The sequence below is a fragment of the Papaver somniferum genome, unplaced genomic scaffold (genome assembly GCF_003573695.1).
Source record: "Papaver somniferum cultivar HN1 unplaced genomic scaffold, ASM357369v1 unplaced-scaffold_70, whole genome shotgun sequence".
Lineage (NCBI taxonomy): Eukaryota > Viridiplantae > Streptophyta > Magnoliopsida > Ranunculales > Papaveraceae > Papaver > Papaver somniferum.
Genome location: NW_020649860.1, coordinates 620,852 through 647,500, shown reverse-complemented (window position 1 = coordinate 647,500; position 26,649 = coordinate 620,852). Strand labels below are relative to the sequence as shown.

The 26,649-nt window shown below is 36.8% G+C and overlaps 2 protein-coding genes across 2 annotated transcripts; one reads left to right on the top strand and one right to left on the bottom strand.

Moving 5' to 3' along the window:
• Positions 1-1,766: 1,766 nt before the first annotated feature.
• LOC113343979 lies at positions 1,767-2,968 on the top strand. The gene is made up of 3 exons (XM_026588047.1): positions 1,767-2,124; positions 2,211-2,345; positions 2,535-2,968. The coding sequence occupies exons 1-3, from the start codon at positions 1,767-1,769 to the stop codon at positions 2,966-2,968; spliced, it is 927 nt and encodes a 308-aa protein (XP_026443832.1).
• Positions 2,969-24,245: 21,277 nt separating this feature from the next.
• LOC113343978 (ctenidin-1-like) lies at positions 24,246-24,697 on the bottom strand. The gene is made up of 2 exons (XM_026588046.1): positions 24,592-24,697; positions 24,246-24,478 (listed from the first exon to the last, which is right to left on the bottom strand). Exons 1-2 carry the CDS (start codon positions 24,695-24,697, stop codon positions 24,246-24,248), a joined length of 339 nt encoding a protein of 112 aa, XP_026443831.1.
• Between the last annotated feature and the right edge of the window lie 1,952 nt (positions 24,698-26,649).

Sequence of the window (26,649 nt, the reverse complement as noted above, 5' to 3'; positions counted from 1 at the left end):
TTCCATCATTAAAAGAAAATCTGACATGATGAGGAAGTAAACGAGTCCACTTATGGCAAACGTCTGTCTTCAAAGTCTCCATATTTGTGTGCACATCAACAGGATGTGCTAAGAATTCACTGAAGTAGAATTACAGCTAGTGCTCTAGCAGCAGGCATTTCACCTTGCAAAAACACAAAAGAGAAAAAATCAAACATATTTATCCCGCATATTTCTTCACAAGAATTCTTACTCAAAATTAAAAGATCTAATCAACAACAGCAAAGACAAGTGAAGACAATCTACATTAACTATAATCAGATCAGAAATCAACAAGATACCAAAATCAATAACATCTCCATTAACGTAACAGAAAACAGATCAAATGAAAAACAAATCAAATGAAAAATCGAATACAACAGAAGCAAAACCTAAAAAATTGGTGTATCAACATCCGAACATGAAATCGAAACAAAAAGATTGAATCGAAAAGATCTACATTGATCGTAACAATTTCAGAACCTAGAAAAATTAAAAAAAAAAAATCAAAAACAAGCTTAAAATATCTAAAAACCGATTCGAAAACCTAAATTAAGCTTCGTAAATCTAAAATAATAGATCCTAATCTTACAGGAACTAAAACCTAGGATCGAATCAATATTAAACAAAAATCAGAATCAAGATTTGAATGTAGCTCGAACGAACCTAAAGATTGAATTTCAGAGTAAATTAAATCTCTCGATCAGCTCCTTCTTAGCTCTTGCTCCTATTTTATCTCCTTGTCAATCTCTGAGCTATCAATCTCTCGAAAATGAATCTCAGAAACTGAAAGTGACGCTAAAGCTTGAATTATCTTCGTTGAGTAAATTCAATCTCCCAAATCATCTCCTTCTTCAGCTCTCGATAATTCAATCTCTCAGCTCTCGCTCGTATTTGATCTCCTTCTCCTTCTCAATCGCTCAGCTATAAATCTCTCTCTCGAAACTGAATCTCTCAAAACTGAAACTGAAGCTGTGAACAACTGAGGTTAAACTGGGAAATAAAAAAAAAGCGTAATTTCGAAAACTCTGGGTGACGGAATAATTTTCACGGCAGTTTTGGGTGCCGTGTGATATTTCACGCGTGTGGGTTTCACAGTATTGGAAATTCTAAAATGGGTGTGGTTGTAGTTTTCAGTTAAAACTTAGGTTAAAAAATCTCTTTCATAGATGTCCAATAGTAGAAGTGCCCGTACGCGAAATCCCGTGTGAAATAGGTTCCAAACTCCAGCCACAATCCCAAAATAAGTTTGCTGCGAAAGTTTGGTCGTGAAATAAAAATGGGCTTGCATCAATACACAACAGAAACCTAGCCCATTTGATCTTTGGCTTGTAGTTTACAAAAGTGTAGGCAGTTGTTGCGGACTGGTCATATTCTCAGTGGCGATTTTAGGGTTTTCAAATTTTTTCAAAACTTTTTTTTCGCGCTTCATCTTGGATCATCTCTTGGGTGATCAGAGATGGGGACAATCGGTTGGTGATTCTAGTCATCAAAAGCTAACGTTTGCTGAACTTGTTATGGGAAAAAACAAAAAAACCATGTTTCTACTGCTATCGATATTGCTACTTTACCAAACCCTACTGTCAAGAGTGGAAAACCAGATGTGGTTATTCCGCAAGAATATTATGATGAGGGCTGTCAAATCTGGCGCTTCAGTCTTATTGGGAGGCTAGATCTCTCTCAATGATGTTAAGACTAATTTAGAACAACAATGGAAGCTTGGAGAGGCTAAGGTGCAGTTCATCCCCATGAACCGAGGTTTCTTCATCATCAAGTTGTTAACACAGGAAGACAAAGAAAAAGTTTATCGTGAGGGTAATAAGGATACATGGATTGTGAACGAACATCCTTTACGTCTGATCGAATGGTATCCAGGATTTGATGCTGATAAACAATGTACCTCACACTCTACCGTCTGGGTCAAGTTTCCAGGTCTTCCGGTTGAAATGTGGGTGGAAAAGACGCTGTTAGCTTTAGGAAAAACTCTGGGTACTCCTATTGTAGTGGACAAGCGAACCCTAAACCATGAGTATGGGGATTATGCCTCAGTTCTGATCGATATTGATTTTGCAAAGCTTAATACAGACTCTGCTTATGTTGAAGCTGGTGGACGCAATTTTTTGCAACCCTTTGAAATCTTGAAGAAGCCGAAATATTGTTCTAAGCGCAAAATAGTTGGCCACCTAACTCAGAGTGCAGAAAGAAGCATGTTACTGCATTTAATACGCCACCCGCTACTGTCAGTACATCGCAGCAATCTAATACTCTAGTTATCCACCAGGGTGACGCTAATTCAGCATGGAAAGTTGCAGGTCACAAGAAGAATGGTAAAAAACCCGAAAAGGAACAGTTGATAGTAACGTACAGATTGCTGCTGTGATCATTGAAGACATTGTTGAGTTGGAACAACAGTTACAAGATGAACTTGAGAATTCCGAAGCTGTTTTGCGCAGGGCTACAGCTGAGTTTGAGAAAGCGAAACAAGCTAAACTTGCGCATTCAGTTTTAGTCAACAGGGATAAAGTCGTTGAGTACTGTTGCCTTGAGTACTAAGCCAGTTGGGAGTGTTGAATTGGCAAGAACTAGACTTCCTAATCCTGGTAGGATTCATGTTTCATCTTTGTCTACACCGGTGTGTGATGCTCTTGAAGAAAGTTCAGAATATATCTCTCATAACAAGTTCAACATTCTGGGTGCAGTTGGTGAGCCTTTGAATAACCCTCTTTTGGAGATTAATAAGGTTGATGAAGTAGTTAAACGTGCTAAGCAGCAACAGGTGTTAGCTCTTCAAGCAAAAATTGATACTTTGAGAGATAATGACTCACTGTCGGACTCTGAAGAATCTGAATTGGGTATTCGAGCTCGAAAGGGTTCTTCACCAAGACTAAAATACTCCCTACATACTTCTCATCAAGTAAAGATATTTAAAACACAACCCCCCAAAGTTTAATTATGCGGGTTCTCTTTTGGAACATAAATGGAGTTGCCCGTGAAGCAGCTCAGTGTAAACTTAGAGTGTTAATTAGGGAGTTCAAGTCGGATATCTTTTGTCTTACGGAACCAAAAGTTCATTGCTCGGTTGGTTTTGGTAATAGACTTAAGTTGGAAGGTTTTTCTCCACATTTTATTCATAATGCAACCGCTTCTAGTATTGCTAACCTATGGATTTGCTACTTAAATGATATTGTTCCCTCGGTTATCAATATGAGCAAACAGGCCATAACAGTTGAGGTTGATGGAGTTCATATCTCGTTTGTTCATGCTAGTTATGTTCAGGTTACTAGGCAAAGGCTTTGGCAGCAGCTTAATAGCCATGATACGTCGATTCTGTGGCTTGTCATGGGAGATTTCAATTGTATTCTTCGGCTTGATGAGAAATAGGGTGGTCTTGATCCTAAGACTTCAGCAATAAATGAATTTTCTGATTGGATGGATGATAATAATCTTTTCGAAGCAGATTTCTTGGGTACTGTATTTACGTGGACTAATAGTCAGTCGGATTCTCACAAAATCATTAGTAAGTTGGATCGTGTTGTTATCAATGCTGCTTGGTTAGCAAAATTTGAGAATTGGCGGTGTAAAGCTCTTCCTAGAGAAGTTTCCGACCATTCTACTCTTTTGGGTTTTCCTTTTGCTGTTCCGAGACCTAATAGAGCTCCTTTTCGCATTCAAAAAATGTGGTTCTTACACACTGATTTTCTTCGTATGGTGACTGACAGTTGGAATATGTCGGTTCATGGTTCTCTTGATTTCATATTTACTTATAAACTCAAGCGTTTAAAGGGTGTGATCAAGGAATGAAATCTTGCGGTTTTTGGTAATATTCATGCTAGGTTGAAGCAGGACCAGCTAAGGTTTGAATCTGCAGCTCTTTGCTCGGATGAAGACCCTAATGATGTTACTAAACTTAATCTTATGAAGGATGTTATGGCTAGGCGTAGTGAGACTCGGCTTCAACACAACACTATGCTTAAGCAAAAGGCAAGGAATCAGTGGCTTGTGGAGGGTTCAAGTAATACTACTTTCTTTCATAATAGTATTTGAATTCGTTGGAGTTCTAATACTATTCTGAGTTAACAGATAGTGACGGAAATTCTATTACTGACTATGATCAATTGCGTGACCATGTGGTGCAGTTTTATGAGGACAAATTCAATGGACATGAGTCTGATTTTGATGCTAGTTTATTTGATTATGAGCACGTTAGTATCTCAGAGGAAGAATGTCTTGCTATGGACAGAATTCCTACTCCTGACGAAATCAAGCAAGCAGTTCTTGATCTTGGAGCGGATAGTTCTCCAAGGCCGGATGGTTTTTCTGGTTGTTTCTATCGTCATTGCTGGGATATTATTCATGAAGATTTGATTAAGGCTATTATTTTTTGCTGGAATTCTGGTCAGATTCCTAATGGGGTGAATTCAAGCCTTATCATCTTGCTTCCAAAGGTAAGAGGCGCAAATACTCTTCGTAATTTTCGACCTATTGGTCTTAGAAATTTTTTCTTTAAAATTTTTATCAAAATCCTTTCTACTAGACTTGGTATGTTTTGGATAAACTTGTTTCTGAGGAACCGGTAGCCTTCATGAAAGGTCGGAATATCCATGAAAACATCAGTTTGGCTTCGGAGATGGTTAATGAACTCCACATCAAGCGCAAGGATGGCAACATTGGTCTTAACCTTGATATTTCCCAGGCATTTGACACGGTGAGTTGGTCTTTGTGTTGGAAGTTTTCCGGAGATATGGTTTCTCTGAATATTGGTGCTCTTGGATTCTTAATATTTTGAATTCTGCTAGTTGTCTATTCTTTTGAATGGCAGTCCGGAGGGTTATTTCAAAATTAATAGAGGTTTGCGTCAAGGAGACCCTCTTTCTCCTTTGATTTTTGTCTTGATTGAAGATGTTCTTAGCAAAAATATTACAAAGCTTTTTCATGAGAAAAAGATGTCTCATATGGTAACTAGAGGGGGTATATCTCCTACTCATCTCTTTTTTGCTGATGACATTATGATTTTCTGTAAAGGAAACCTTAAGAGCCTCAATAATCTGGTGGATTTATTGGGTAAGTATCATAGAGCTTCTGGTCAAATTGTTTGTAGACAGAAGAGCAAGATTTATTATGGTGGTGGTTCTTTAACTAGAATGAATTATCTTGCTAACCATTTGGGTATGACTGTAGCTACTTTTCCTGATCGTCATTTGGGAGTTCAAATTATGCCGGGTATTGTTCGATATCAGCACATTTCGGGTGTTGTGGAGAAGATTAAATCACAACTTGCTGGTTGGAAGGGTTTTATGTTATCATTCCATGATCGTTTTGTGCTGGTCAAGACTGTTATTGCTAGTTACTCTATTCACAATATGGTTGTTTATAAATGGCCTCGTAAATTCATTTTACAATGTCAGAGAGCAATTAGGAATTTTATTTGGTCGGGAGATACCAATGTTAGCCGTGTTGTGGTTGTTTCTTATGATAAAGTCTGTTGCCCTTTTGAGGAGGGGGGTTTGGGCTTATCTCGTATGACTACAATGAATGATGCCATGCTTATGAAACTTTGGTGGAAAATTCGTTCTTCGAAGAAAAAATGGGCAGGCTTTCTTCGTGCTAAATTCTTTGGCAGAAATGGGTGTATCAAGGTGAATGATTTGAAGTCTTCTATTCTTCCGGGTATTAGAAGAGTGTACAAGATGGCGGAATCTAACACTAAAGTTTTGCTGGTGGATGGTAGAGATACGTCACTTTATTATGATGCTTGGTTTTCAAATACAAGTATTGCTGCAATCCTTGATGACTATACTCTAGATAGAAACATGTTGGTTAGTACTATTTTGGTTGATGGGCAGTGGAATATCCCTGTAGAACACTTAAACCGTATGGCAGCTACAGGTCTGGAAGTTAACAGGTTGCCTACACCCATTGGTGGTGATGATGTACGCATATGGATGCCGGAGTTCAAAGGTGATATCACTGTCAGTTCTGCGAAAGAACTAATTCGTCAGAAATATCCCAAGTTTGATGGCGCTGCTATTTTATGGAGGAAAGAAGTTCACCCTACATTGGCTGCCCAAAACTGGAAATTCATGCGTAATGCTTATGCAACGTATGATATTCTCCAATCCATATTCAAAATTCAGCTTGCAAGTCGTTGTAGCTTGTGTGGAGTTGCAGAAGAATCTCTAGACCATATCCTTTTCCATTGCAGCTTTGCTGGCCGCGTTTGGAACTGGATAACTGATATTTTTAATTTAACGCCTAATGTTAATCTTGTGGTGTCTTGTAAAGCAGCGCAAGGAAGGAGTACTATGATTCGCGATCTGCGGAGACTTGCCAATCTTGTTATCAGGTCTGACCTGTGGGCAGCACATAATAGGGTTGTTTTTCAACGTCAACAACCTAGCTGGAGTTTATATTTCAAGAGGGTGGTAAAGCTAATTCAAGACTATTCTGTTCGGCTTAGCGGATATATGCAAAATTGTGCTGAAGACGTTTTGATGCTTGATTATTTTCGAGTGGTCCATAGGAGTGTCAAGCATCAACAACCGGTGGAGGTTTTTTGGCAGCCTCCAAATGAGAACGAACTCCAGATCTGTTGTGATGACGCGGCGCGGGGTAACCCAGGCATTGCAGGAGTGGGAGTGGTGGCTAGGGACGCAAATTGTGCAGTTATCGGAGCTATGAGTATTGGCCTTGGAGTTACCACAAATTTTTTGGCTGAACTTTATGGAATTATTGTTGGGTTGGAGTGGGATATGCAATGGGGTTTTGAGCGTATTTGTGTGCAATCAGATTCTTTTAGCGTGGTTGATGCTTTCAAAAATTCTTTTATCCCTTGGTTTTCAAGGAGCAAATGGTTGAGAGGCGAATTTTGCAGCAGATAAAATGGCCAAGCGCGGTTGTCTACTTGCTAATGAAATGAGAGTACATTATGTTGGAAGACCACCTTTTTTAAATTCAGTTGAATATCCAAATGTTTCTTATTATCGTTTCAAGTAGTTTACAAGTTTTTGGGGTTGTTGTGACCTCTTTTCTTGTAAATTACTCTTTGTAAATTTTGTTATCTATTAATACAAATTTTTGACTGATCAAAAAAAAAAATCGCTAGAACTGACAGCCTATTCCCTTTATTCCTTCAGATTTCCGACGGACACATGAGTCTCCGTGAAAAATTATTTTCCCTGAATTTTTAACTTCTTCCCGTCTGATTCACGGACAGATAAGTCGTTGTGAGTTTTCAAAGTCCTTGGATAAGTCATTGTGGAACCAAAATGTTTTTGGTAATGTTAATGCTCGGCTGAAGCAAGATCAGCTAAAATTTGAAGTGGCAAGTCGTACTTCTGATGAAGACCCACGTGATGTTGCCAACCTTAACGTTGTGAAAGATGCCCTTGTTGTTGTTCAAGAAGTGCGTATGCAACAACACATTATGCTCCAGCAAAAATCTCGTAACAAATGGGTTCTGGAGGGATCTAACAATACCTATTTCTTCCATAGTAGCATTAACATTCAGAGAAGTAATAATACTATCTCGGAGCTGGTAACTGATGATGGTTTGGTTATTAGTGAGCCGGAGATTCTCAGGGATCATGTGGTTGCTTATTTTGAAGCTAAATTCAATGGGGAGGATCTGCCAGTGGAGGACCACTTATTTGAGTATGATCATAATTCTATTTCTCAGGGGGAAAGCGAGATGTTAGATGCCATTTATACTTTGGAAGAAATCAAAACTGTTGTTTTTGATTTAGGAGCGGATAGTGCACCGGGACCGGATGGATTTTCAGGATGTTTTTATAGGCATTGTTGGGATATTATTCAACATGACCTTCTCAATGCTATTATTTTTTGCTGGACTAATAAAACGATTCCAAATGGAGCTAATTCTAGCCTTAGTCTTTTGCTTGCGAAGGTGAGGGGTGCTAATTCTTTAAGAAAATATAGACCTATTGGTCTAAGTAATTTTTTCTTTAAGATTTTCACTAAAATTCTTGCTACTAGACTTGGTAAGGTCTTTGGTAATTTGGTGTCTGAAGAACAAGTAGCTTTCATGAAAGGGAGAAATATTCATGAAAATATTAGTTTGGCTTCGGAAATGGTTAATGAACTGCAAATTAAGAGGAAGGATGGCAATTTGGGTCTGAAGCTTGATATTTCTCAGGCTTTCGACACGGTTAGTTGGTCTTTTGTTTTGGAGGTATTTAGAAGATATGGTTTTTCGGAAAATTGGTGTTCTTGGATTTTCAATATTCTGAAGTCAGCTCGTATTTCAATTCTTCTCGATGGTGGTCCGGAAGGTTTTTTCAAAATCAATAGAGGTTTGCACCAAGGAGGTCCTCTTTCTCCTCTTATTTTTGTTTTGATAGAGGATGTTCTTAGTTGAAACATCACTAAACTCTTTCAAAACAAAAACATGACTCATATGGTAAAGCGTAATGGTATTGCTCCAACTCATTTATTCTTTGCTGATGACATTGTGATTTTTTGCAAGGGAAATATGAAGAGTGTGATGAACTTGGTGAAGTTGCTTGATGATTATCAACGTGCTTCAGGGCAACGTGTTTGTAGGGAGAGAAGTAAGATTTACTTTGGTGGTGGGTCTTTGAGTAGGCGTCATACTATTGCAATTTTTTTGGGCATGGAAATCACTTATTTTCCGGACCGGTATTTGGGAGTTAAAGTCATGCTTGGTGCTGTGAAGTACAGACACATTAGCAATGTCATTGACAAGCTAAAAGATCAATTTTCTGTCTTAAAAGGTAAGATGCTCTCGTTTCAAGATAGAGTTATGCCTATTAAACATGTTATTTCAAGCTATTCAATGCACAATATGGATGTGTATAAGTGGCCGGTTAAATTCATACAACAATGTGAACGTGTTATTCGCAATTTCCTTTGGTCGGGAGATTCTAATTTGTCGAGAGCTTTTACCGTGGGTTTCGACAAGATTTGTTGTCCGGTTAAAGAAGGTGGGTTTGGCCTGACGAGTATGAGAACTATGAATAAAGATTTGCTCATGAAGCTTTGGTGGGGTATAAGGTCTTCTAAGAAAAAATGGGCTCGTTTTTTAGAGTCTAAATACACTTGCAGAGACGGGCGTATTAAGTTAGCTGGAGTTAAATCTACAATTCTTCCTGGAATTCGTTGGGTCCATTCTGAGGTAGTTAGCAATAAAAAATGTTTAATTGGAGAAGGGAGAACTACGTCTCTTTTCTATGATGTTTGGTATGGGACTACAGCTTTGGCCGAGGTCTTGGATCGTACAGATTTGGATCGCAATGCTAGAGTCAGTGATATTATTGTGCAGGGAAACTGGGATTTGCAGGAACATCATTATAATATTCTGGTGAACGCTGGGGTAGTTTTACATGATCTTCCAACAATCCAGGGTCACGACAGGAAAATCTGGATGCCGGATTTGAGAGGTATGTTTACTGTCAAGTCGACTCGTAAGTTAATTAGGACTAAATATCCTATAATGGAAGAAGAAAATATAATTTGGAGGAGAGTGGTGCATCCTTCTTTGGCAGCTCAAAACTGGAAGTTCGTTCGAGGTGTGTGTGCTATGTTGGACAAGGTTCGTAGTAGATTCAAGATTTCGCTGGCGTCTAGGTGTTGTGTTTGTCAGAATGAGGAGGAGACCTTGGAGCATGTTCTTTGGAGCTATTGTTTTTCGCAGAAAGCTTGGAGATGGTTACAAGGTATCTTCAATATAATTCCACACTATAATTTAATTACTTCTATCAAGGCTGCTAAGAACAGGAGTAGGATGTTCAAGGATTTATGGCTGGTAGCAAACCTTGTTATCCGCTCAGAGTTGTGGTTCACTAGGAAGAAAAAAGTTTATGAGAAAAAGAATCCGTGCTGGTCTGTTTTTCAGAAGAGGGTTTTCAACCTAATTCATGAATACGCTGATCGCATGAGGGGTTTCATGCAAAACACTTTTGAGGATTTACGGGTGCTGGATTTTTTTCGTGTGAAATTCAGAAAAGTTAACATTGTGTCCCAGTTCAGTGCGATTGGTCACCTCCGGAGATTGGTGAGTTTCTTCTTTGCTGTGATGGGGCATCCAGAAACAATCCAGGCGTGGATGGCGCGGGGGTAGTTGCGAGGGATGATAGGTGTGGAGTGGTTGGTGCTATGGAGATTGGGCTGGGAATTACTTCTAACTTCCTGGCTGAGCTTTATGGAATAATTGTTGGGCTGGAGTGGGATTTACAATGGGGCTACCATAGGGTTCTAATTAGATCTGATTTTCAGCAAGTGTTTTAAGCATTTTGGGAATAACAACTTGCCTTGGTTTGTTCAACAACGTTGGAAGGATGTGAGTTCTCATTATGACCCTATTAGGTTCGTTCATTCGTATCGTGAAGCTAATTTTTCCGTGGATAAAATGGCTAGAAGGGGTTGTAATTTAGATCATGGTGTTGGCATGCACTATGTAGGCCAGCCGGATTTTTTACATTCTATTGAGTTACCAAATGTTGCTTATTTTCGTTTTAAGTAGTCTTTGAGAGTTTTTTGGGTTGTTGTGACCTCTTTTCTCTCTAGCTACCTTGTATATAATATTTTCATCATTAATACATTTTTTGACTTATCAAAAAAAAAAAAAAATCCTGGGATTCTTACTTTCTCCGCCAATTCCCACGACCATTCCTATCTCCGTGAGTTTTGATTTTCTTCTGGATTTTCGAAACTCGTCCACAACTTATTCTCTTCCTCGTTGATATACTATTCTCACAGGCAGCAACAAACTTTCTCTGTTATCTTCTCATCCAACTCCATCTCCACCCACCAATCAACAACACGCCATTAACCCCAGCACACTCGATCACCACTTCCTTCCTGAACTTCTTCTTTCTTGTTCGAAAGTTAACCCATCACCACTGTCAGGTTCCACCTTCTCTCGCAACCACGGACCACCAGCTCAGTCTTCATTATCGATTTTCGGCAGCATCATCATTCACCACCAATATTGTCCATGATCATCCCTGCCATTACTCTCGAGAATCAACCTGCAGATAACATACCATACCGGCAGCAACCCATTATCTTCATCACTGCCAATTCCAGCATCAACAACGTGGAGCCTTGACTACAATTGAGCAGCAGCTTAGCTTCCTTTCTGTCCATCTCCGTTGAACATACAATCAACCATTACAGCTCAACCATCCTTCTCTAACCTTCATCACTGTTGTAATACTAGCAGCAAGCCAACACCATTAGTTTGTTCTCTCGATCTCAACAATAAATTTTGATGCTGCATTTTTGAAAGACAATAGATATATGGGTATAAGACTAATGATGTTCTCTGATGCAGGGAAATGTGGAGGTGCACAGTCAATCTCAGGGTTAGCTCAAGATGAGGAGCAAGCAGAAGCTCTAGCAGCACTTGAAGCCATCAAGTGGGCAAAAGCTTCGGTTGTTGACAAGGTTCATTTGGAGGGGGATAGCCTCAACGTAGTTAATGCAACATTTGTAGTTTAGGAAGTGTCCGATGGACGAACAATAATGTAATTCAAGATTGTAGAAATCTCTTAGTCACTTTTAGAGATTGGAAATGCACATTTGTGCATAGAGAATCCAATGAGGTGTCTAATAGCCTAGCAAAAAGGGCTAGAATTTCTAGGAATGACAAATGTTGGCTTACAGATTTACCAACTTGGATAAAACTGAACTGAATGTAATCATTCCTTAAGTTTTTTCAATGAAATTTTTCTTTCTTATTTAAAAAAAAAAAAGAGCTATCAACCTATCACCGATTAACCAATGATGTAAATGCGAAGACGAAGTGCCCTGAGTAGTCCTCCTGGTGTCTTTAACACTTCATACTTTCAACTGCCAGTCTTCGAAGACTGACAGATCAGGTTTTATACTGCGGCTTCCCTGAGTAATGTAAGCGGGTGCCTTTATAAATTCTATGCCTTTGCAAAATTCCGCAACTTTGACTCGCTCCAAACGCTTGTAATTTCTTCATATGATGTCGGAATGATTTCGTTCTTTCGCCATTGGCTTCGTCTTTTCACCCTCTTCGATGTGATAGCAAGAACTCTTAGGTTTGAACGAGTTCCACTTTTTCTTTGGCCCTTCTGCGCTTGTAGCTAACTTCTTTCCTTGCACAATTTAGTGTCAATTCACTTCTTTTGGATGATTCACCTAATGAAACATAAATAAGAGAAAAGAAGAGTAATATACAATAATTCTCAAGAATATAAAGAAAATACTAGCATGGAATGGACACTAAAAATATATAAAATATGCACTCATCAGTGGTCATGAAGAGTGGATGAATGAAAACGTGACTATTCCAGCAACTAACATGTATTGTGGGCCTTGTATGTAAAATCTACAAGTAGAGAAATATTTCTACCAATCAGCGCAAGCTAGGCATCAGGTGGTCATAAGTGACAAGTCAAGTTGTAAGAAAGGGACTTGCTGCGAGTAATACTCAAAAAATAGCACATTGTTCTTTAGGTTAAATGATTAAATTATATAATCGATGATCCAAAAATATCATCTGTAAGCGATGCATGTGAAGCATCGTTTTCAATCAAGAAGCTCAAAAGTCTATCATCTTCGATCCTTTGTCTGGTTATATCAATCTGAAACTTGATTACCGAAATAATCAATTCCCTAATTTGCAATCAAACAATATAAAACTCAAAGAATAATTATAAAATGATGCAGATCTTAACAACTAGATAATCACAAGTCTATTAAATATAAACAAGATCTAGTTGGATCCCAGTCGATCAAGATGTGTGCACAAATGCACAAGATACGAAAACTAATAAGAAAATCTTCTTCGTATTCAAATCTTCAATTTCCTTCTTAAATAACCTGCACAACACAAACTTGAATCCTCTTATGATAATCACACACAAAACGAAGTATGTTAACAATGGATTATCACAAGATGTCTTTAGATCTACAAATATTTTTAAAGATACTGTCGATATTTTGATCTAGTTTGAGTGACCCTTATGTCAGAAGAGAAGGCTCGCAAGAATAATCAAACTAGGTGCAATCAAAGTTTCAACGATCGTTAGTCAATGAAAACAATAATCGAAAACTAAAATAACAATGTAATTATCTAGTTTACCACCAACGGCACTCGTAGAGCTTCTTGATCCCACAAAAGTCTTTAAACGAGCGGTCATAAGAGATTTCTCCTAATTAGGTTACTTTCCTCTCCGAATAGACGGCTCCACCAGAAACAACACAAATGAAGTTTGCCTGGATCTTAGGATAGTTGCAAGAAATGCAAACTCAAGTATTTATAGACCAAGGTTGTTTGGACAACAAGGAAATTCCAAAACCGAAAATATTCCCAAGATAGTACCTAATTTCGGTTTACCTATTTCCAATTAATGTCAATCAATATTTCCGAAATCTCTCTTAGAAAATTCTATTATTAGTTTAGCACATTAACTAATAATTCCTTTTCAGAGGTTATGCTTTAATTGCTGGTAATTAAACATATAAATTGAAAACCATAATTAAATGTTTTTCAATATTTCGGTTTGGGATCACCTTGAGCATCAAGGAATATCTTTGAAAAATTAATGATAAGAGTTATGCACATGTTCAAATAATTTCGACATCTAAAAGTTTCCTATCTTAGCAAACCCTAATTCCATATTCACACACAACATAAAGAAATATGTGAATATTGGAAGCTCGGTTTTGCTCTTAAGACCGGTTATACCATGACTCCCAAACTAAGTTAGGATTTGTTATACCATGCTTCCCAATATAGGTTATGACCGGTTATACCATGCTTACCCAAACTAGTTAGGATCGGTTATACCATGTCACTAGATATAGGTTATGACCGGTTATACCATGCTTCTCAATACTAGTTAGGATCGGTTATACCTTGTCACACAATATAGGTTATGAACGGTTCTACCATGATTCTCAACATAAGTTAAGATTGGTTCTACCTTGTCATCTTGCATTGGTCATTCAAATAATATTCAATGAAGAACTAGACAAACACACTTATGATTTCCCTTTCGATTATGAAACAAGTTCATACATCTACTTCCTTTAACCAATATAATAATACATAGTTTTCTAGGATGAAATCACACCTATATTCCACACATAATCAAATAACTATATACATAGATTATGTTGATGTCGTCTTTACGAAGTTCAAAAAATAAACGTTATACTTCATAATTAAGTATAATTCCTTGACACTTTGATCATAATGCTATGACCAAATCTAATCACTAGAGTATTAAATATAGCTTCGCATGTTATGTTTTCAATATAAAGCGACTTGAAAGATGCATTAGGAATGGAAATAAATAGTTACAACTCATAAGATCGCATGTTCTTATGAGCTAATTTTGTAATCTCTTGTTATATACTAATACATTTTGGATTTACAAAAAAAAAAAAAAATCAAGTCAGTATTACTAACTTCAAGTGGAAGGATGATGTCTTCGTTGTAGTCGTTACTTCTTCACATTCTTCAGGTCTTCAGAGTAATACTTGTAAGTCTCAACATTCCTAGACTTTTTAGTCTAACATAAACGAAGTTGACTCTAGTAATTAATCAAGCGACTCTAGATGAGTTTCGATACTAAAATATGACAACCAAACTTGACATACCAATGCTTGGTCGGTTCAACCGAGCTATGCTCTAACATGGGAAGACATATGGGTCACTAACTCTAACACCTTATTACCCAAAACTGCAAATTGTCCTGATGATCTCTAAATTATTGAACACCTCCTCATATACAATGGAGAATGTAATATCCACATCATAAACACCTGGTTCATCCCCATTCATGCTAAAAACATTCTTAACACTATGATTCACCCAGGGGAGGAGGATCAAATACAATGGAAGCTGACAGACTCAGTTAACTTCATTGTCAAATCCCTCTACATAGATGGACACGCTATGTGGAACTGATTCCCAAACTAAGAATTAGGAGGAATTATGGAAGTTGGACGTTGCTCCTTTCATACAAATTTTCCTATGGAAATGTGCTCATGGGATTCTCCCAACTAATGCTAAAACTGCTAGCACGCTTCACTATATTGATCCCATATGCAAGTTGTGCAATAGTGGGGAAGAAAATATGACATCTCTTCTTAAATTGTCATGTTGCTACCTCTATCTGGCACCAACTATTTGGACCAAATCATAGTAAATTTGATCCCGCTGCGAATTTCCCAGATTGGATAAACTCTTGGTTTGCTCTAGATAATAATTCCTCCACCTACAGTAGCAACATATATGCTACTGCTTGCTGGTATATTTGGAAAGCTAGATGTGATTTTATTTTCAATCACATCCATCCAAACCTAAGGAACGCTACTGACAATATTAAACATCATTTTTGTTCTCATAATACAATTCACCATATGCAGAATCACGTCCTCAATTATGCCCTCCATTTTGAGGAAAATGAAGCTGGGGATATTGTGCTTCAATATCTACCACCCCTGATCAAAGAGAGGACTTTGGGATAGTCATATGCACTCTACAAGACCCAGAGTCTCTTCATTTTTTCACTGCACTAACTACTTTGGATTTTGAAGGAAACACCATTTCGACTACATGATATCTAGGATACTCTGGAGAACGGGGAGAAATAAGGAGAAGAGGCACTAGTGTGTTGAAATTCATGTTGAATCAATGGAGATTCTTGTTCATTTTACTATGGTTTACCACAATGCAACTTCAGGAAGATTCCATCTCGGTTATCATGAAATATGTAGAAGAGAATTTGATGAAGAAGTAAGTAAGTAACATAATCAATGTTATTTATTTTGTCTTAGTTGGTCTCAAAACTATCCATAGTTTTTTTTTATAAGTCAAAAAATTGTATTAATGAAAGAGCGATATTTACAAAAGTGTTTACAAGAAAAGAGGTCAGAGAAACCCAAAAACTTATAAACTACTTAAATCGAAAATATAAAACATAAGGCAACTTTATTGAGTTTACAAAATCAGGCAACCCCTCTTCACCATCATATCCGATGAAAACTTGGTCTCACTGTATGTGTGAATAAATATAATTGAAACATACATGTTCTTCACGGTATATGTGAATAAACTATCCATAGACTTCAAAATTTGGATACTTTTCATTTAGTTATGGCATGTAAAAACTCTAATCATAGGAGTAGTGGCCTTGTACCTGCCACTACTCCTCTTAGCATATAATCCTCTTAGGATTGCTTTCTTTTAAAAAAAGATAAGCACGAGGTTCCAGATAGAACTTAACTTGCACTTCGTTTATTCCTAGCCAGTTAGCAAATCCTACACTACGTTCAATAGCTGGGAGCAATATTAGATATTAAAGAGAGATAGGTCAGCTAAGAACGGCGCAGGTAAAATTGTAAAGAAAAGAGTTATGAGGGTGGGCTTGGCATCAAAGTACTTGAAGTTATTAACAAGGCTTTACTTATGAAGATGTTGTGGAGAATTCAATATGGAAATAATGAGTGGTCTAACTTTTTCGGAGCTAAATTCAAGACTATAAAAGGTGAGTGGATAAATTACTACAAACAATCTTCAATCTGGACAGGAATCAAATGGGTAATGAATGATGCGAAAAATGGTACTAGATGGATAGTTGATAGTGGTTTAGACATCTCAGTATGGAAGGATTCATGGATCAAAGAAAAACCTCTAGTATCTTACTTTCCGGAGAATTAGTTCATCAAGACTAATTCAAACATCAAGGTGTATCACTTCTGATATGCTAAATTTCTCCGATATTCATGATCTTGTTGTTGTTGATGGACTTGATGATAGAATTGTTTGGAGTGAAACAATATCTGGAGATTTTTTTGTTACTTCAGCTGCAAATAGTATCAGACACAAATTTCCTTTTGTCAGTTGGGAGGGGAAAAAGATATGGAAATCGTGTGTGCACCCCTCTATCTCAAGTAATATTTGGAAAATTATTCATGGTGCTTGCGCAATTGATGAAAAATTTAGAAGTGAGGGATATGAGATGGTTTCAAGATGTTGTATGTGCAAAAATGCTGAAGAAGATCTAGAACATATTCTTTGGTCTTGTGAAATAAGCAATATAATTTGGCAGTGGCTTAGTAATCTTTTTTGTTTTTCAATTCCTAAGTCTTTTGAAGATATCTGGAAGTTTGTCAAAGATAAAAGGTCAGTAGTCAGATAAATTTGGCTGATTGCTTCTCTCACCACACTAAAAGAAGAGCCCTGTTAATGGGAGGGGGAAAATGAATTTGAGGAGGGAAAGAAAATGGTGGAGTGTTGGTCAATGTCAAGTCAAAATCAAACAACAAAAATGGAAATAAATATTCTTAAAAAACCAAATCTACTCTAAGTGATATCATCTTCGTTTCTTTCATGGTCTCCCCAAGCACCCGATGGGAACAGGGAACTGAATTGACATGCACGATGATATAACAATTGGGTGGGTCTTAAAGTTTATTTTTATTCTTCACTTCACTTGGCTTTAGTAAATAAGTTGATGCTATAAAACATATAATCCAATATACACCAAGATAATTATCTTGGAATTAGTGTTGTATTAGTTAGTTGTGATTTCTATTTAGCAATTGGATTCTTGAAACACCATGGTGGTTCAGGAGGTTTTATCAACCTTTCCATTCGCATATATAACATTGAAACTTACTCTTCCCCTTATTAGCAAGCATCATCACTTCAGCTCAACCACAATACGTTTACAGTCAATATAAAAGTGCTCATGGTTTTGAAGGTTTCCATGGCTAAGAAGGTATAAAAATTAAGGTTTATAAAAAATATGAAGGGTCCGGTTGATTTTAGATAAATTTGGGTTAGTTGAAGGATATTAAAGATATTTCAGTATTTTTACTAAAAGTCAATCCCTCCTCGTTAATTATAATTCCCTCCTCTTAAACCTTTCCTCCTCAAATCCATATTTTCCCTCCTATTAACATGACTCTAAAAGAATTATGGTTTCTAAGGAATAATATCATTTTTAATAATGGCAGTGCTAGAGAGGAGGATCTCAAAAAGAAGAATCATTCAACTAACCAAAGAATGTGAGATCAGGTTGAAGGGTACTATGAGAAATAATCCTTATGATCTCCCGATTCTAAAAAAAAAAAATCCCATGAGGAGTAGAAGTGTTCAGAGTATGCGGGTGATTAATTGTACATTTTGTCTCCCTCTTCATCCAAAAATTCTTATGTGTTGTGATGGGGCTTCTAAAGGCAATCCAAGGTAGGCAGGTTATGGCTTTATTGATAGAAGAAGTGATGATGAATTCTGAAAAGACGAGGGTACCCAAGTACACCACAATCTTTTATTTATCAACCTATAAGTCCTCTTCCGAATGTGATCGTCTATGGACAGGGTCGAGACAATACGACAATTCAGTTCACACTTCGTGTGATCGTCTATGGATACGAGATCGAGACAATACAACAACAATATCACTTGTGTGATTAACTATGGATACAGGATCGAGACGATATGACAACAAAGTGTGTACTTGATAATAGGTTCGGTAATAACCGAAACTCTATAGGATCACTATCAAGTATTACGGAGTTAACGTACTTGTGTATTTTGCTTAATCATAATAACAATTATAATGCGGAAAACAAAGTAAAAGACACATCAAGATTTTTCTAACGAGGAAACCGCAAATGCAGAAAAACCCCGGGACCTAGTCCATTTCTGAATATCTCAGAATTAAGCCGCTATACAAAATCTAATACCAACTTCGTATAGTTGACACCAAGAAGACTACCCCTAGATACTTAGTTTCCTCACTATACCTGCGCTTTTGACTTCTAGAGTCACGCTTTTTTTTTGCTAAATCCAATAGTTTAATAAGCAAAAAAACGTAATTACAAGTAATTACAAAAAGGGGCCACTAAAGCCCCCCACCCCCATAAACCAAAGTGGTTTAAAAAATAACAGAATAAAATAACCCAAAAGGATAATAACCAAAAAAATAAATGATAAAACAAAAAAAACAAAGAAAAGAAGACTCTATTTGCGTTTAGCACTCCCTCTCATTCTTCCTTTCTTTTCGGTCTTGGAAAAAATAGCATCCATAACGCATGTAACTTCAATACCTGAGACTTTAATGTCATCCAAAAGTTCTTCTTCCTCCTCCTCGTCAGAAGTAGAATTAACCGAAACTAGCTTAAGCTTGCTAATTATTAACATTTACATTCTTAGGCTTATTAAACCAAGGAGACTTACCATCTTTAGCTTTAAATGCCAATCTATTATTAACCATATCCAGAGAAGCCTCCAAATCTGCCAAAAGAGCTTTGGCTTGCAAAGAAAAATTCTCTTTGATCCTTTAAAATTCTATCACGCTCCTCTTGAATTTTTTTCCTTTTGCGCGTCCAGGTTTGAAACACGGAATGAATTTTTTTCTTCCAACTCTTTAGAATCTTTCGGCAGCTCCGAACTTGACGAGACCAACGATTGCTCAATGGATTTATGATGCCCAGGACTATGCGAAACCAAAGCACAGCTAGATCCTTCTATGCAAGCTTTTGCAGCCTCCCTAGCCTTTAGTTTAGCTTCCCAACTTGCTAGAATATCCCCGTCCACTTCATCATCAGGATCTGAACACTCTTCTAACTCCCTTTCTTCATATTTCTCAACATCTACATTACTAACCTCAGAAAATAAACCAATTTCACATTCCAGCATATTAAACTTATTTTGATGTGACATTTATGTACTAAGTAAGGCATCAACCAATGGATTATATAAACAAATATAATGTTGAAACGAAATAACATAGACACCAGAAATTTTAACGAGGAAATTGAAAATGCAAAAAAGAAACCGGGACCTAGTCCAGAATAAACACACACTGATTAAAAGTTGTTACACCAATTTCCTACTACCTATTCAGACTAGATGTAATACCTGCTTCAGTTGTATTCAAGCACTTATAGAACTCCTAGAAGAGCACCAATTCTCTTTCGGAATTCTTCTCATAAATCTTCTAGAAGAATGTTAGTTCTCTTTAGAAGACGTACCAACAAGATTGATACTTTTCGATCTTTTGTTTTCACAAAACACCGAATCGATTTCCCTTTAGATGTTAATCAAGGTTTTGGAAATCTTGTGTTTGCTTTGAGAAAAATAATTACTAGGTAAAAGTAATATCAAAATAAACTTGTATATTAAGATTTTAACTTACAATCAGTATGCCTACACACAAGGAGTTCGTGAACCTGATTTTCATAAGTGAACTTGGGTGATTCCAAAGATCAAAAACCCTAATAGTTCTACAACAAGAACAACTAGAATAAATTTAGAGATATGTGGTTTAAAGCTTCTTAAGGATTTTTACGAGATACCTTAATCGAAGTTTTCTTTCTGGTCTCCGATTTTGACTAACAAGTGTTGGTATACAATCGGAAACTGAAATCTATCAAAACCTAGGGTTTATGATCAACAACTCTTGAATGGTTTTATGTCAGAAGAGAAAATCTTAGAATATACAAGAGGTGAGAAACCTAGATTACAAGTTGTATAATCAATCACGAAGACTAAATCCAACTCGGCTTTGTGATCCCCAATACAAAGACTTTTATCTCACTCTTGGTCACGAAGAACAGAAGACATGGAAAACAACATTACGAAGCTTACACGAATTTTCCAAAGGGGATAAAAACATGTAGCACTCACGAACCCTTTATTTATAGTGAACAATAACTTGGGAGTTACGCAAAGCTATTTTCCTTTTTCAAGACTCTCCTAATTTTGGGAGTCTTTCCTAAGTTACAACTCTTGCCAAAATAATTAAATAAATAATTAATTAGCAAATATTATATTTATGTGAGTAAATCACATTTTAACTTAGGAAGGAATCACAAGCACTTTAATATGGTAACCAAATATGTTTGGAGTAATAGCTATCTTGCCTAGATACGAAAACATCAATTACATGACCAAAAATGGCTTCTAGTCACGTAATTGGGCTCAAGTTCATGAACCGTCACAAACAGTTCATGGATTGTTTCCTACTAACGATCTGTAACAATTACAACAACACTTATAATTGTTACTTTAATAAATCACTCATAACTTCATCGTTATAACTCGGAATTGAGTGATTCTTGGCTCATTGAATTCGTAAGCTCATTCACTATAACATGAGAACCTTTCCAGGGATAAAGGTTATTTTCACAAAAGTCTTGGCTCAAATAACCTCGAGTATATATACATAAATGTACATTTACCGTCATAGGAATTGTTCCATAGAGTGAGCATTTGTTTCGATATATTTAGAAAGGTAGAATTGAACAAGAACCCAAATGAAATCAACTACCACATACCTTTGTTTATGAAGTCCTTGTTGATGTCTTCTTATAGTTTTCAAACTTCATCCATCAAGAATAGCTTCGATTCTACTTCTTAGACTTAATCTAGTCCGAAACCATTGATAGTATACTAAATCAAGAATGCATTTTGGCAGATAAAATTGAAAACTAACTTGACATACCAACTCTAGTGGGTTCAACCGAGCAATGCTCTAACACAATATATCCAATAACTACTGAAATAGTCAGATCTAGATTCGCACTCAATCAATATAGATCTCAAATAGAAATATAGATAATGCCAATCTCACGCAACCAATCAATCACATCTATCAAAAATAAACTGATTCTAGTTGGATCCCAGCCGATCAAGGTTTGTGCACAAAATCCACAAGATAGGAAAACTAATAACAATTCTTCTTCGTCTTCAAATCTTCTATTTCCTTCAAATACCTGCACAACACCACTTAAATCTCTTATGATCAATCACGCACATAACAGAGTCTGTTAACAATGGATTATCACAAGATTTCTTTAGATATAACAACAGTTCTAAAGATCCCATCGATACTTTGATCTAGTCTGAGTGAATCTTATATCATAAGAGAAGATTCTCAAGAATAAACAAACCAGTTGCAATCAAAGTTTCAACAACCGTTAGTCAATCAAATCAAATCGAAAACTAATAACACTGCAATTATCTAGTTTCCCACCAACGGTAATCGTAGAGCTTCTTGATCCCACAGAAGTCTTTAAACGAGCGGCCGTAAGAGATTTCACCTAATTAAGATACTTTCCTCTCTGAATAGACGGCTCCACCAGAAACAACAAGAAATTAATTTTTCCTTGCTCTTAGGATATTTGCTAGAAATGCAAACTAAGGTATTTATAGACCAAGGATGTTTGGGCAACAAAGAATTTCCAAAACCGAAAATATTCTCAAGATATGCAATGAATGCCCAAATTCGGTTTTCCTAATTCCAATAAACGCCTGTCCAATATTTCCGAAATCTCTCATAGAAAATCTCCAATTAGTAAATGCACATTACTAATATTTGTTCTCTAGAGTTATACATTAGTTGTCGGTAACTAAAGCATATAAAACCAAAAACCTCAACTAAAAGATTCTTAATTTATTTCAGCAGAGGATCACCTTGAGTACCAAGGAATATCTTTGAACAAGAAAAAAATAAGAGTTACTGCTCTTGTTCAAAGTCTGTTGACATCTTTACACTGCAAATCCTTATTCCGTATTTACATGGATTCGCATCTTGGAATCGGTTCTACCACACTTCCAAACAAGTTTAGAATTGGTTCTACAAGACTTCCAACTCTACCATGTGATCGGTCATACCAAGTCACAGTGGTTAGTTGTGATCGGTCCTTCCAAGTCACATACATGGGTTCAGAATGGTTATACCAATCACTTGGATCGTATCTACCTAAACATGGTACCTACTTGTGATCGGTCACATCAGTCACTAGAATCGGTTACACCAATTACAAGGATCGGTCACACAACCACTTATGGTCGGTCACACCAATTACCAGAATCGGTCACACCAATTACAAGGATATAACATACCATCTCATGGTGGTTACTTAGAATCGGTTACACCAATTACCAGGGCCGGTCATACCAAATCATAAGTCTAGGTATTATGATCTGTTATACCAAGATACATAACCTGAGTTAAGATCGTTTCTACCAACTTACACATATTAGTCATCAAAGAATATACAATGAATAGCCGGACCAATAAACCTATTGATTTCCCTTTCGATTCATGAAACAAGTTCACGAACGTACTTCCTTTAAACAAATGTAAAACAGTGTTTTCCTAGGATGAAATCTTCACCATATACCCATACACATAATCATAAAACTATATACAATATTATGTCAATGTCATATCTACAAAGTTCAGAAGATAAGCGTTATACTTCGTAGTATAGTTCTTTAATACTATGACCATACTATTATGATCATGTCTCTTCACTAGAGTATTATATACAATATGTTCAGTATATACAGCTTCGCATATTATATTTTCAATATAGCACGACTTGAAAGATACGTTGGTAATAAAACATTCAAGTCAATATTACTAACCTCAAGTGGAAGGATGATGTCGTCGTTGTAGTTCGTTACTTCTTCACATTCTTTAGGTCTTCGGAGTAATACTTGTATGTCTTAACATTCCTAGGCCAACCTAAGCGAAGTTGACTCTAGTATTTAATCAAACGACTCTAGATTAGTTTTGATACTAAAATATGACAACCAAACTTGGGATACCAACGCTTGGTGAGTTCAACTGAGATATACTCTAACAAATTCTTAACAGCAGAGTCAGGGGGATTGGTATTGCCACTAACTTTTATGCGGAAGTAATGGCTATTCTGTTTGCAGGTGAATGGGCAGTTAAAAACAAGTTTCTACATGTGGTTTTTAGGTCTGACTCCAAAGCTTTTGTCTCTGGAAAAATTCCTTGGTTTGCAACTACCAGATGGAATGTTACTAGAATCAAACTTACTTGCATGGAATTCGTGCATATCTTTAGAGAAATAAATTTCTCCGCTGACAAATTGACGAAGAGAGGAAGTAATCTGATGAGAGGGGTAGTAATTGCATATAATATTAGACCTACCTTCCTCACCAGCTTGGAAAGTCCTCATCTTGTTTACTATAGGTTTTGTTGAGTCTATTGTGACTCTGTTTCTTTTTTTTGGGTTCTCTTTTCTAGAGTTTCCCTTTTGTGGGAATTATATAATTGTCCCTCCTTTTCATGGGTTTCACAAATACCCTTATGAGACAATAAAAATGCCCCTCTCCATCCAAATCCCATCAGGGGTCCATTAAGGATTATGCAGCATTACAAATTTACCCTCATATTGATTAGGTTGTTAAAGAAAAACGTTTTTCATTTTTCAGATCAACTTTTCATCTTCATCGTCTCCACCTCAACTCCAGCGCCACCTCCACTAATCCCGCCACCAGTTCTATCATCACCTCGTATAATTCCCCCAAATCCACCACCACCACCACCAGTTCTATCTCCACCACCTCCTAAACAATCTATGTAGATCGATGAATCAACGGGAACTTTTGCAACTACCACCACCAGCTCCGTCGCCCCATCGCCACCACCACGTCCTCCACCATTAACTGCAGATCTATCAATATAATTGATTTCGGTTTTGTCCCTGACGGATTAATAATGTATTCAAGAAAAATCGCTCAATTTTTTTAAAATTCATATCTCAAAATCGAATCTGCACCACCATCATCTTCATTGCAGCCACCAATATTAACACCATCATCTGTATCTTCGACGCCATCACCATTAATTACCACCACCACCATCAACATCACCGCCATCACCATCTCTATCTCGATCTCCACATTTTTGTTTATTTTTCAGATCTGGGAAATTAGTGATATGGTATGAATATCGATTTTTTGAAGATAAATAGATGTGATCTTAATACCAATCGACGTGAAGATTAAATGGAAAGGTAAACAATAAATTTAATTTTTAAACCTTGTGATTTTGATTTTGATTCAGCGAAATCAATGATTTGTATATGATTGTGTTTCAATTGTTTACTGGTAATAATTTAGGTGATCTTGTGTTTATTTTTGGTGGTGTACCGGTGGTAGTGTATGTTGTTGTAGTGGTGGTGGTGGTGATTTGTGGCAGGTGTAGTTGTAGTGGTCTTCAGTTTTTATGGATCAACTCATGTTGTTGATTACATTTTATGGGATCAACTCCTATTTGTGAACAACATTTCCTTGGATTAGTATAGTCATGCTTGTAGATTACATGTTTGTTAAAAAAATTAGTTGAATTTGTGGTGCAATGGTAGCATGACCGACTCCACGTCAGATGATGCGTGTTCGACTCACGCCAAGTTCACTCATTCGGTTATGTCATTTTTTTGTGTCAAACTTTTGTTGTTGCAGGCCAAAGATGGTTGTTCCAGAGTTTAGATTTTGCAATTTGAGCGTCTAATGTCATTACTAATGATTTGGATTTGAGATTTTTGATTCACTGCTCTAGCACGAAAGGGCTTGACGTGTTGAAGTTGATTCACTACAGTTTTTTTTCATCTTTTTTAGGTTTCATACTAGTTGGATGTTTCTTTTTTTATGCCTTTTGGTTTTGACTTGTTATGTTTGTAATGACATACATTCTGATTTATTTTTATGACTGTTAGTCTTGTGTTTCTTAAGGATATGTCAGTTTGCAGGTTCCAGTTTTATTGGTTTTTACAGGAAACAGACTCATATTGGAGTCAACTCTAACTGTTGATCCCTTTTTTGTGGATCAACTTCCATTTTTGATCCCACTTAATGGGATCAACTTCAATTGTTGATCCCCTTTAAAGGGATCAACTTTGGTTGTTGACGCTATAATCTGGAAACATTGTTCTTGGGTTCTATCTTTTTGTATCAACTTTGGTTGTTGGCTCCATTCACTGGGATCAACTTTGATTGTTGACGCACAAAAAAAACTGGAATATATATTAGTAAAGTTATTTTTGAACTTTTAATTTTTGGATCAACTTAGGTTATTGACACCTAATTTTGATGGAGGCGGCGGTAGTGGCGACGGTGGCGGAAGCAACAGTGGCGGGAGCGGTGGCAGCAACAACGGTGACATCAACAATAATGGTGGTGGTGGTGGTGGCGGTGGCGGAATATTAGTGGCGGTGGTGGAATATTAATGGTGCAAGTGGTGGTGGCTGTGGCGACGGTGTTGGCGGCGGTTCTGGTGGTGGTGGAATGGTGGTGGTGGTAATGGCTATGAAATAAGAAAAAGAAATGTTAATGGATAAGGTTTGTAAATGAAAATAATTATCAGTGAGGGTATTAAGGTAATCTATTTTTTAATGGATAAAGTTTTTAAATTGTAGGGGTATTTTTATTGTTGTGTAAGGGTATATTTATTGGGTGTTAAAACTATGGGTATTTAAATAATGTACCCTTCCCGTTTTTAGTTTCGAAGCACTTTGTGCTTTTTGTATAACTTTTGACTCTTTTTGGTTTTATTGCAAATTCGATTAAGCAACAAAAAAAAAATATATGAGACATGATGCCACAATTCCATATAACTAGAAGGTTTTTCCTATTTCCTATTCCAACTTTTCCTATTTCCAATCCATATAAATTCCTATCCCCACTTTTCCTATTTTCCATCCACATAAATTTTTATATATCCTAAATACTACTCCCTCCGTTTCACAAAGACAGTCCGCTTTGACTTTCTCAAAATATTAAGGAGACCATACTATTTTACTTGAGTACCCTTAATTACTTACCTATTTTATTTTAAT

Coding starts and splice junctions, on each gene's coding strand:
- LOC113343979 (XM_026588047.1), top strand. CDS start 1,767: ATGAACCGAGGTTTCTTCATCATCAAGTTGTTAACACAGGAAGACAAA. Junction 2,125..2,210: donor CTCTGCTTATGTTGAAGCTG/GTGGACGCAATT, acceptor CACCTAACTCAG/AGTGCAGAAAGAAGCATGTT. Junction 2,346..2,534: donor TGCAGGTCACAAGAAGAATG/GTAAAAAACCCG, acceptor TTTAGTCAACAG/GGATAAAGTCGTTGAGTACT.
- LOC113343978 (XM_026588046.1), bottom strand. CDS start 24,697: ATGGTGATGGCGGTGATGTTGATGGTGGTGGTGGTAATTAATGGTGAT. Junction 24,479..24,591: donor CTGCAATGAAGATGATGGTG/GTGCAGATTCGA, acceptor ATAGATCTGCAG/TTAATGGTGGAGGACGTGGT.